Source organism: Bubalus kerabau, chromosome 6 (genome assembly GCF_029407905.1).
Source record: "Bubalus kerabau isolate K-KA32 ecotype Philippines breed swamp buffalo chromosome 6, PCC_UOA_SB_1v2, whole genome shotgun sequence".
Lineage (NCBI taxonomy): Eukaryota > Metazoa > Chordata > Mammalia > Artiodactyla > Bovidae > Bubalus > Bubalus kerabau.
The window spans coordinates 13,271,161-13,283,972 of record NC_073629.1 but is presented as its reverse complement, the minus strand read 5'-3'; the positions used below and the strand labels follow the sequence as shown (position 1 = coordinate 13,283,972).

The 12,812-nt window shown below is 40.6% G+C and overlaps 1 protein-coding gene across 1 annotated transcript in view; it reads right to left on the bottom strand.

The window, feature by feature from the left end:
- Positions 1-10,078, bottom strand: part of FCRL4 (Fc receptor like 4) — a 38,327-nt gene extending 28,249 nt beyond the window's left edge. The window contains 1 exon segment of the mRNA XM_055586692.1: positions 10,030-10,078. Coding sequence (XP_055442667.1) covers positions 10,030-10,078 — 49 coding nt within the window.
- Positions 10,079-12,812: the final 2,734 nt, after the last annotated feature.

Genomic DNA, 12,812 nt, shown 5'->3' with positions numbered 1-12,812 from the left:
GGTTGGGAAGATCCTCTGGAGAAGTGAATGGATACCCACTCCAGTATTTTTACCTGAAGAATTCCATGGACAGAGGAGCTAGGTGGGCTGCAGTCTATGGGGTCTCAAAAGAGTCAGACACAACAAAGCGACTGACACTAAATATGTGGCAAAAGGTGCTGTCAAGTCCTCCTGCTTGAGAACTAATTATTCTTTAATCTTGAAAACATGGATGTAATGGGCTGAATCCCCTTGGTCATATAAGAATGAGAGATCCCTTTCTATCTTTGCAATCTCTTGGTGGATTGCCTGTGATGGGCATTGTATTCTGCTTTAATGCTTTAGTTCAATTCAGTTCACTTGCTCAGTCATGTCTGACTCTTTGCAACCTCATGGACTGCAGCACGCCAGGCCTTCCTGTCCATCACCAACTCCCAGAGTTTACTCAAATTCATGTCCATTGAGTCGGTGATGATATCCAAACATCTCATCCTCTGTCATCCCCTTCTCCTTCCACCTTCAATCATTCCCAGCACCAGGGTCTTTCCCAATGAGTCAGCTCTTCGCATCAGGTAGCCAAGTATTGGAGACTCAGCTTCAACATCAGTCCTTCCAAAGAATATTCAGGACTGATCTCCTTTATGATGGACTGAATGGATCTCTTTGCAGTCCAGGGGACTCTCAAGAGTCTTCTCCAACACCACAGTTCAAAAGCATCAATTCTTTGGCGCTCAGCCTTCATCACAGTCCAACTCTCACATCCATACATGACCACTGGAAAACCATAGCTTTGACTAGATGAATCTTTGTTGGCAAAGTAATGTCTCTGCTTTTCAATATGCTATCTAGGTTGGTCATAACTTTCCTTCCAAGGAGTAAGCGTCTCCTAATTTCATGGCTGCAGTCACCATCTGTAGTGATTTTGGAGCCCAGAAAAATAAAGTCTGACACTGTTTCCACTGTTTCCCCATCTATTTTCCATGAAGTGGTGGGATCGGATGCCATGATCTTCGTTTTCTGAATGTTGAGCTTTAAGCCAACTTTTTCACTCTCCTCTTTCATTTTCATCAAGAGGCTTTTTAGTTCCTCTTCACTTTCTGCCATAAGGGTGGTGTCATCTGCATATCTGAGGTTATTGATATTTCTCCCGGCAATCTTGATTCCAGCTTGTGTTTCTTCCAGTCCAGCGTTTCTCATGATGTACTCTGCATTAAGTTAAATAAACAGGGTGACAATATACAGCCTTGACGTACTCCTTTTCCTATTTGGAACCAGTCTGTTGTTCCATGTCCAGTTCTAACTGTTGCTTCCTAACCTGCATACAAATTTCTCAAAGGCAGATCAGATGGTCTGGTATTCCCATCTCTTGAAGAATTTTCCACAGTTTATAGTGATCCACACAGTCAAAGGCTTTGGCATAGTCAATAAAGCAGAAATAGATGTTTTTTTGGAACTCTCTTGCTTTTTCTATAAAACACTGGTGAAAGAAATCAAAGAGGACACTAATAGATGGAGAAATATACCATGTCCATGGATTGGAAGAATCAATAGAGTGAAAATGAGTGTACTACCCAAAGCAATCTATAGATTCAATGCAATCCTTATCAAGCTACCGATGGTATTTTTCACAGAACTAAAACCAATAATATCACAATTTGTATGGAAATATAAAAAACTTCGACTAGTGAAAGCAATCTTGAGAAAGAAGAATGGAACTGGAGGAATCAACCTGCCTGACTTCAGGCTCTACTACAAAGCCACAGTCATCAAGACAGTATGATACTGGCACAAAGCCAGAAATATAGATCAATGGAACAAAATAGAAAGCCCAGAGATAAATCCACACACCTATGGACACCTTATCTTTGACAAAGGAGGCAAGAATATACAATGGATTAAAGACAATCTCTTTAACAAGTGGTGCTGGGAAAACTGGTCAACCACTTGTAAAAGAATGAAATTAGAACACTTTCTAACACCATACACAAAAATAAACTCAAAATGGATTAAAGATCTAAATGTAAGACCAGAAACTATAAAACTCCTAGTGGAGAAGATAGGCAAAACACTCTCCGACATAAATCACAGCAGGATCCTCTATGACCCACCTCCCAGAATACTGGAAATAAGAGCAAAAATAAACAAATGGGACCTAATTAAAATTAAAAGCTTCTGCACAACAAAGGAAGCTATAAGCAAGGTGAAAAGACAGCCTACGGAATCGGAGAAAATAATAGCAAATGAAGCAACTGACAAACAACTAATCTCAAAAATATACAAGCAACTCCTGCAGCTCAATTCCAGAAAAATAAACAACCAATCAAAAATTGGGCCAAAGACCTAAATAGACATTTCTCCAAAGAAGACATACATATGGCTAACAAACACATGAAAAGATGCTCAACATCACTCATTATCAGAGAAATGCAAATAAAAACCACAATAAGGTACCATTTCAAGCCAGTCAGAATGGCTGCGATCCAAAAGTCTACAAGCAATAAATGCTGGAGAGGGTGTGGAGAAAAGGGAACCCTCTTACACTGTTTGTGGGAATGCAAACTAGTATAGCCACTATGGAGAACAGTGTGGAGATTCCTTAAAAAGCTGGAAATAGAACTGCCTTATGACCCAGCAATCCCACTGCTGGGCATACACACTGAGGAAACCAGAAGGGAAAGAAACACGTGTACCCCAGCGTTCATTGCAGCACTGTTTATAATAGCCAGGACATGGAAGCAACCTAGATGTCCATCAGCAGATGAATGGATAAGAAAGCTGTGGTACATATACACAATGGAGTATTACTCAGCCATTAAAAAGAATACATTTGAATCAGTTCTAATGAGGTGGATGACACTGGAGCCTATTATACAGAGTGAAGTAAGCCAGAAAGAAAAACACCAATACAGTATACTAATGCATATATATGGAATTTAGAAAGATGGTAACGATAACCCTGTATGCGAGACAGCGAGAGACACAGATGTATAGAACAGTCTTTTGGCCTCTGTGGGAGAGGGAGAGGGTGGGATGATTTGGGAGAATGGCATTGAAACATGTATAATATCATATAAGAAACTAATCGGCAGTCCAGGTTCGATGCACGATACTGGATGCTTGGAGCTGGTGCACTGGGATGACCCAGAGGGATGGTACAGGGAGGGAGGTGGGAGGGGGGTTCAAGATGGGGAACACGTGTACACCCGTGGCAGATTCATGTTGATGTATGGCAAAACCAATACAATATTGTAAAGTAAATGTACATATATATATATATATATATATATATATATATATATATTACTTCTTCTGAAAAAAAAAAAATTTTATGCAGTTTCTTATGATCCACACAGTCAAAGGCTTTGGTGTAGTCAATAAAGCAGAAATAGATGTTTTTCTAGAACTCTCTTGCTTTCTCGATGATCCAACAGATGTTGGCAATTTGATCTCTGGTTCCTCTGCCTTTTCTAAAACCAGCTTGGATATTTGGAAGTTCACAGTTCATGTATTGTTGAAGTCTGGCTTGGAGAATTTTAAGCATTGCTTTACTAGCATGTGAGATGAGTGCAATTGTGTGGTAGTCTGAGCATTCTTTGGCATTACCTTTTTTGGGGATTGGAATGAAAACTGACCTTTTCCAGTCCTGTGGCCACTGCTGAGTTTTCCAAATTTGCTGGCATATTGAGTGCAGCACTTTTGCAGCATCATCTTTTAGGATTTGAAATAGCTCTACTGAAATTCCATCACCTCCACTAGCTTTGTTCATAGTGATGCTTCCTAACACCCCTTTGACTTCACATTCCGGGATGTCTGGCTCTAGGTGAGTAATCACACCATCATGATTATCTGGGTCATGAAGATCTTTTTTGTACAGTTCTTCTGTGTATTCTTGCCACCTCTTCTTAATATCTTCTGCTTCTGTTAGGTCCATACCATTTCTGTCCTTTATTGTGCCCATCTTTGCCTAAAATGTTCCCTGGCATCTCTAATTTTCTTGAAGAGATCTCTAGTCATTCCCATTCTATTGTTTTCCTCTAGTTTTTTGCACTGATCACTGGTGCTACTGCTAAGCCGTTTCAGTCGTGTTCGACTCTGTGTGACCCCATAGACGGCAGCCCACTAGGCTCCACTGTCCCTGGGATTCTCCAGGCAAGAACACTGGAGTGGGTTGCCATTTCCTTCTCCAATACACTGATCACTGAGGAAGGCTTTCTTATCTCTCCTGCTATTCTTTGGAACTCTGCATTCAAATGGGTATATCTTTCCTTTTCTCCTTTGCTTTTGGATTCTCTTCTTTTCACAGCTATTTGTAAGGCGTCCTCAGACAGCCATTTTGCTTTTTTGCATTTTTTTGCCCCTTGGGGATGGTCTTGATCCCTGTCTCCTATACAATGTCACAAACCTCTGTCCATAGTTCGTCAGGCACTGTATAAGTTCTAGTCCCTTAAATCTATTTCTCATTTCCGCTGTATAAGCGTAAGGGATTTGATTTAATGCTTATTTAGTACTAAAAGCATTTGCTCTCTTTCTTACCTTTGTGGAGAGGATTTCTGGGTTGGCAGATTTTGTTTTAATTTTACTTCCCACAGTTATTACTGTGGTTCTTTCTTATCTGAATGTTTATTTTCTAAGTTTTGTAGTTTCAAGGTTGTGAGAGTTAGTAACAGATGGGTGAAGGTACAACTATGGCATAAAAATTATTCTGAACTGAGGGCATAAGATAAAAGATTCTATTTATTTATATTTCTTCTGAATTCCCTTATCTGCCTAAAAGCAAAGCCACGGAAAACAGTTCAATTGTCATAAATCACCTCCCCAGGAGCAAATAAATGATCATTTCCTATCACCAGATACTGAAAGTCAACAGCACAGCTAAACAGACATTGTGACAACACTAGCTGAGCGCCCATCTGTTCTTCTAAGGGCCTATTTATCTCTCCTGAAACTTATTTGTTTTCCAGTAAGTGGCCTTCCAGTCAATCCTAAAGGAAATCAACCCTGAATATTCATTGGACGCCCTGATACTGAAGCTGAAGCTCCGATACTGTGGCCACCTGATGCCAAGAGCTGACTCACTGGAAAACACCCCGCCTGATGCTGGGAAAGGTTGAGGGCAAGAGGAGAAAGGAGCGACAGAGGATGAGATGGCTGGATGGCATCCCTGGCTCAATGGACATGAGTTTGAGCAAACTCCGGGAGATGCTGAAGGACAGGGAACACTTCCGTGCTGCAGTACCTGGGGTCACTAAGAGTCAGACACGACTGAGCAACTGAACAACAACAACAAAGTGACCTTCTTGCCCTTCTCCCCTTCTTTCCAATCCAGATAGTACATAATTCCCGAATTCTAATGCCTCCTTAGGTTATATTTTTCTATGTACTCCTGAAGTTTTGAATAAAAATTTTTATTTTCTCTTGCCAATCTATCTTTTGTCAGTTTAATTTGCAATTCTCCATTATAAACATAAGAGGATAGAAAAAAAAGTTTGCATCTTTGACATAATAAAAGTAATTGCAAACCAAATTATTCACAAATATCCACGCAAACTTTCTCACTCCTTTAATAGCTGCTATCTAGACAGAACAATGCTTTGACAGGCTAATCTTTCATGGTATGTACAATGAAAACTGATTGTTAAAGTGATACTTCTGATTCTGTCAAAGACGCAGTAATTCATGAAGGTGGTAAAAGTTTTGTGAGACCACTGCTCTGATGCCTCCAAAGTCACTGACAAGTGTAGTAGAGAAAGATCTGTTAACAACCGAAGAGGGGAAATCAGTGATAGCGACAATACTTGTTTGGCTTCTGAAAGTTAGTCCCAGAGCCCATCTGTTGAGCCTATTGCCCCGCCGATAAGTTTGAAAAATGGAAGCACTAACTGCCCAGCAATGTGACACAGTTCTGAGTAAGGAGATGTCAGAAGAATAAAGCTAGGAGTGAACTAAGGGGTGAGGATTCTGGGAAAAGGTTTTTCCTTTATGATGAAGGGAGAGAAGCATAGCAGGGGAGCTCCTCTGCCGTTTGAATTTCCTACTGCTCCCTCCCCCTCTTTCCTGCCTTGCACACAGTCACGGTGCCTGCAGCTGTGACTGCGATCACATACCAAAAAAAAAAAAATCAATATTTGCTTCATGCTTTGTTCTACAAATTGCCTATGGTAATCTAAATTTTGTGATGTAGAAAACAAAGTAGATTACTTCCATTTATATTATCTTTTTTTCAAAAATAATATCTCAGTGTTGAGGATATGCAGTTTACCGTAAAATTGTAAGTGGAATCACTTAAGTGTGTTTTTATCTTAGTACATGTCATACTCAGATAAGAAGGACTATCTGTATTTGAAGGTGTATAAGCAATTACTTTTTTTTTTCTGATTTTTTTAAATTTTATTTTATTTTTAAACTTTACATAACTGTATTAGTTTTGCCAAATATCAAAATGAATCCACCACAGGTATACATGTGTTCCCCATCCTGAACCCTCCTCTCTCCTCCCTCCCCATTCCATCCCTCTGGGTCGTCCCAGTGCAATTACTTTTTTTAAAGCTTGAGACTTTTCATGCATGAGTGCTACGTCGCTTCAGCCGTGTCTGACTCTTTGTGCCCCTATGAACTACAGCCCTCCAGGCTCCTCTGTCTATGGGATTCTCTAGGCAAGAACACTGGAGTGGGTGGCCATGTCCTCCTCCAGGGGACTTTCCTGACCCAGGGATTGAACCCACATCTCCTACAGCTCCTGCATTGTGGGTGGATTTTTTTTTTTTTCCTGCTGAGCCACCAGGGAAGCCCTGAGACTTTACCTATTCTCAACTTTTTCCGTAAGAAGTGCCCAAATACACCTTAGAATTATATGCAAATGTAATGAAAATACTCTGGGGGCAAAAACTGTAGAGTGACCTGAATGCTTGTTCTAAACAAGCAAACTAAGTGTTCTGTTTGGTTATATAAACATTCACGTGTCTCTGCAGACCTTTTTTCTCTCTCTTTCTTTAGAGGTTTGTACAGATATACTATGTCCCCAGCAGGTATGGGACTGTGTTTCTCTTGAAGAGAATAAGAATCTGCATTATCTATGTTCCTGGGAAGAGCCTGGGATTGAGGAAATGGAGACTTGGGCAGTGGGTCTTTTTCTAGGGAGAAGGGAAAACTTCCTTTGGTGGACACAGCTTCATTCCTTGCCGCACCAAGTAAGTTGCCCCTGCTACATACAGGCAGCCCTGTGGCCAGGAGGAGACACATCTTGTCAGGGTCTTTCTGAGGTTGGGACAGAGACAGTGGGTTCTGAGATTACCCACGTCTACTGGCTGACACTCTCTGTATTTTATTTCGCCATTATAGGACTTTTAAGAAAGCTTTGTCAAGTTATGATCTCCTCCCAGTTACTTGTGGGAAAAAGTGTGTATCCACGGCACTGAGGGGGAGACTCTTCTGGAAAGTTTCACGGGACACTGTGCATCAAGGGGCAGTGACTCCCGCTGGCTGGAGTTAACTGACCATAATCAGCTCCCTGGATAGAGGAGACTTGAATGAATCCTCAGGGACTGCCAAAATTCCTGGAAACAGCTCCCCATAGAGGCCTGGACTTTCTGCTAAGTAGTAGGATAGGGGCTCAAAGTCATCATGATCTGAGCTTATTAACAGAGAAATATCTACAAAGAATGCTGAAGTTTGGGATTAGTTGGTTGCACTTGCTTAGGGGCAGTGATTTGTCAGAGGCTTCCCAGGTGACTCATGGTAAAGAATCTGCCTGCCAATGCAGGAGCCACAGAAGACATGGCTTTGATCCCTAGGTGGGGAAGAACCCCTGAAGGAGGAAATGGCAACCCACTCCAGTATTCTTGCCTGGGAAACCGCATAGACAGAGGAGCCGAGCAGGTTGCAGTCCACGGGATCAAGAGTAGGACATGACTGAAGCAGCTGAGTATGAGCATGCAACTGATCTGTCAAAGTGGGGGAAATATGGAGAAGCCAGCAAGTTGTTTGCACCTCCACCTCCCCCATTGAGGTAATAGTTTATTTCTATGCTTCCCCCTCAGGAGTCTATGCATTCTGTCAGATCAGCTAGAATTCCACATCAGAAGGGGACACACCTTCTCCTTGAATTCCATGACATTTATCCCAGGTCCTCCTCCAAGATCATCCAGCACAACAGCAAGTTTGGTCCTGGAGTGTGACCCCCAAACTCTTAGGGTCAGAGTCCTAACACATGTTTTTATCTACCCGTAGTCCTCAAGAAAAGGATGCGGGCATGACAAGGTCCCTTTTGACAAATATTTGAGATACAGGATGTCTGTTAGGACATCCAGAAATGTAAAGAGAAAGGAAAAGAAGGACTTACCAAGTGGTCCACTGACTGGAGCTGCTGCAAGAGAGTAAAGAGTCAGGTGTCAGCACAAGACGATGAGTCCCAAACAGTTTCACCCTAAGAGCCCACCTGCCACTTTCAACTTCCCCCCAAAAGGAGGAAAAACACGCGCAGATCCACCCACCCTGGAGAAACAAGGTGATGTCATGGTCAGAGTCTCAGGCTGCAGACTCAGGTGGAAACAGGTTTGAATTTTAGCTGTGTGACCCTGGGCAAGCTACATAAAACCTCCAAGCCTCAATTAATTTCTTCATCTGTAAAATTAGGACCGTCAAAGTTACCTCATGGCCTTATTTTAAGGAGTTAAATTAGTAAGTTGTCAGTCAAGGGTTGCTAGAATTATTTTTTAGCATAACTGTGGCTGCTGCTGAGGCTTAGCTTTGCTATCTTCTTGCCTGGAGTGTTTTTCTCCTACCTCAGTATGAAGCAAAAGCAAAGTACTTCCACGCATTAAAGCCCAGGTGAAATTCCACCTCTTCCATGAAGCCCTCTGAGATACATCTATGCCACAGCACCATCACTTTTCTTTTAATTTAGAACCCCTCCCATTTGAGTTCACATGAAATCCTCAACTGGACATGCAGTATGGGGCAGTGTTTAAAAGCATAACTACTCTGTCAGATTAGAGGTTTGAATCCTGACTCTGCCACCTAAGAGCTGCATGAAACTTAAGGCAAGATGTCATCTCTTTGCCTTAGTTTCCTCACCCATAAAACAGGATTTACAGCAGTTCCAGCTCTTCATTTGTTAAAGAATTAGATACATTAACACAGTGAGATATTCTTAGAAGACTATCTGACACAGGGTTATCAGCAATAATTAATTATCATCACATATTATCCTATAACCCATTATGCAATATTTTTCTTGTATTGCCAGGTCAAATACTCTTGATTTCCTTATGAGAGTGTCAATTCTTGAGGACAGAGTCTATGTCTTCCATGTTCTGCATCCTCTGCATTGCCCAACACTGTGCTATGCCCCATATAGCCACTCATTCACTATTTACTGAATTCCTATAATGCGCCAGTCACACTAATAACTCTTCCCTTCTTAATTAGAGCCTGGAGATATAGCTGAGAACAAGACAAACACGTTTAACAAAATTCATTGTACAAATGACTGGCTAGTCTTTATTTCCCAAAGCTTGAACTACTAGAGATTCAGTGTCTCATTTGGATAGATATTAGCAAGTAACACAGAAGCAGGGAAGCAAAATCAAAGGAAAACTTCTCACGCTCTTTGCAAACATTAGAATAGATTTGATCTCTTAATACAGAGAAAGAAGTAACTATTCTCAGCAGAGGATCATTCTACATCAGTCCATGGTCAGAACATGGCCCTTTCACGAGGGTGTTAGTTCATCTTTTACTCTTGGTCTTCATGATCTGTGATTAGAGACGTAACAAAATCTAATTGTAGGTTTTTTTACATGGAAAAATAAGTCCACTTTTTGGAGAGTAAAAGGAATTTTTCAATTAAGCAATTAAAAGCAAATGAAGAACACATTTTTGGAAATAATTTTTTTTCCCTATCATTCCATTAAATTGATATCTTTCTCCTTTGTTCATTTTCTGCTGTTCTAAATGGGAGTAAAATCTTTTTTCAGCAGCCAGCCCAGAGAACCTATTTGTCTATGGAGAGACTCAGTTTTCCCAGTGAGCAGACTTCCCCTCACCACTTACCGAGGACCAGCAAGGATGCCCACAGCAGCATGGAAGCCTTCTCTAGCATCCTGAGGAGCATCTCATAGGAGACAAGCCAGTTCCCAGCACTGGGGAGTGAGTTCAGCGATACTCTCTGAGTATCGCTGCTCAAGTTAATGAAGTGAAAAGGGGAAGTGGAGGAATCCTTCTTTAAATACCAAATAGCACATTACCCTGTGTGAGAAAATTTCAACGATGAAAGTCAACATTTGATCACAATATTTAAGAACAGCTCAGATATCTTGGTATGAATAGCTTCTCAAGGCTTTAGTTGTCTTATTTTCAGAAACCTCCAGACTCTGTCTTCTGGGAAAACTGTAACTTATCCTCTCTGCTACCAGATATCAGGTAAGACTGCAGTCCAGTTGAGATCCACATAATCCAAGGATGTGGCTGTATCATTCCAGTGTTGAAAAACTTCCCATTCAATGCAGAAATGACCCTTGATGAACTCTACTGGGCCACCTCCAGATAACCATTTATATAGGACAAAGTATCTGAATCATAAGACAACTTGTACCTTGTCTGACCTTTATGAAAATTCCCTGGTTCGTTTGTCTCAAATGAAGATACAGACTGATCTAAGAAGGCTGCAAAGAATAAATTACAGCCCCATCATGCTTTTCCTGGAGAACGGACTGTGAAATTTTTTATTTAAGATCCTAGAATCCAAAATTTGCTACAAGAATGTCTCGACCAATATATATATTAATTACATAAGTATAGCTCAGTTGGTAAAGAATCCTCCTGTAATGCAAGAGACCTTGGTTTGATTCCTGGGTTGGGAAAGTCCACTGGAGAAAACATAGGCTACCCACTCCAGTATTCTTGGGCTTCCCTTGTGGCTCAGCTGGTAAAGAATCCACATGCAATGTGGGAGACTCCTGTTTGATTCCTGGGTTGGAAAGACTCCCTGGAGAAGGGAAAGGCTACCCACTCCAGTATTCTGGTCTGGAGGATTCCATGGACTTATTCCAGGGGGCTGCAAAGAGTCGGACACGACTGAGCCACTTTCACTTTCAGGCATAGTGCCAGGAGAATAGTGGTAAGCAAGACTCGATAAGCTTTCATCCTAATGGGGAGACAGTAAAGCCAACAGGAAGTTAAATAGAATGAAAAGTGCTCTGATAGTCCAAAAGAAGGGAAATCTGACCCAGTTCTGGAGAATCAGGAGAAGTTTCCCACGGAAGAGACATCCAAGTAGACTGAGAGATGAGCGTGGTCAAAGGTGGAGGCAGTCACATCACTGTCATCATCACACTCATAGCATCTGTGACTAAATGACCCCTGGACTTCTTAGGAGAAGGAGATAACAGACATACATAGGATGAATTAGGTGAATGATCCATATTTTTCTCATAATCACATTTTTCTATATACATACAGTTGTTTCTCTAATTAGGAATTGTATTGGACATCAATTCCAGGCAATGTCCATGACCTTAGAAGTATCACAAAATAAATAAAATGCATCTCCTTTAAAGACTTTGTAAAATGTGGTAAGGATGAAAGTATACATAGACACAAGGCACCATGGGAACATAAAGAGTGTCAAGGTGGCACTTAGGTCCTTTATCCCCTGGCTCTGTGACCTATCACCTTCCAACTGTCACTATTTGTCTCAGGAGGGGTGAGGCATGGATTCAGATCTTGTCCCCACCTCTTATTAGTTGTATGACTTTACAACTAATACAATCTAAAGTACTTAACCTCTTTAGGTCTCAGATTCAAGACTGGTAAAAACAAGATAAATATAATATTCACTTAAAGGGCTTCCCTGGTGGCTCAGACAGTAAAAAACCTGCCTGCAGTGCAGGAGACCTGGGTTCAATCCCTGGGTCAGGAAAATGCCCTGGAGGAGGAAATGGCTACCCACTCCAGGATTCTTGATGAGAAATCCTATGGACAGAGGAGCCTGGCAGACTACAGTCTATGGGGTTGCAAAGAGTTGGACATAACTGAGCGACTAACACTTTCTTTCAAAGGGGATGTTGCTATTGTCATGTGTATGAATGAGATAATGATGTAAAACTCATGGTCCAGTGCTAAGCACAATGTAAGCATTCAATAAATCACTATTATTATTTTAGTGCTATGAACTAGAAAGCACTTTATAATTGATACAATGTTCTACAAAGAGTATTTTACACTAAGTACTTCAATATTATTGATTCTGGGTAGAGGGGAAGCTGAAATCACATCTTCTGTTTTCTTGTTTTTGGCATCAATTTTGATGAATGAAGGATATTCAATTAGCAAATAAAATTTTATATTTATGACATTACAAAAGATGTCCAAGCACAAAAATCACATTGACAACCATTATGTAAAAGTTTACATGGTTTAAGTCAAGTAATATTTTTGTTGTGTTTAAGTCACTGCTATAAAGGCATATTAATGTTATCATAACTATAGTTTCATCTCAAAACATCAGCAAATACCACAATTTATTAGGCAGTTGCTTAAACAATCAAGAACAACTTTTAGATTTTATATTAATGAGAAACAGTAATATTTATCTTTACTGACAATGTAAGAAACTGATCTTTTTCATGTATGAAAAAATATTTAAAACTCTGCATTTTAAAAATAAATTTTTAATTTTGGAATAATTTTACATCTACAGAAAAATTGCAGAGATAGTACAGAGGGTTCCTATGTATCCCTTATCCATTGTCTCATGTTATAGTGGAGCATTTGTCAAAACAAAGAAACCCTGATTGGTATATTACCTTTTTAAAATTTTTACTGGCGTACAATTG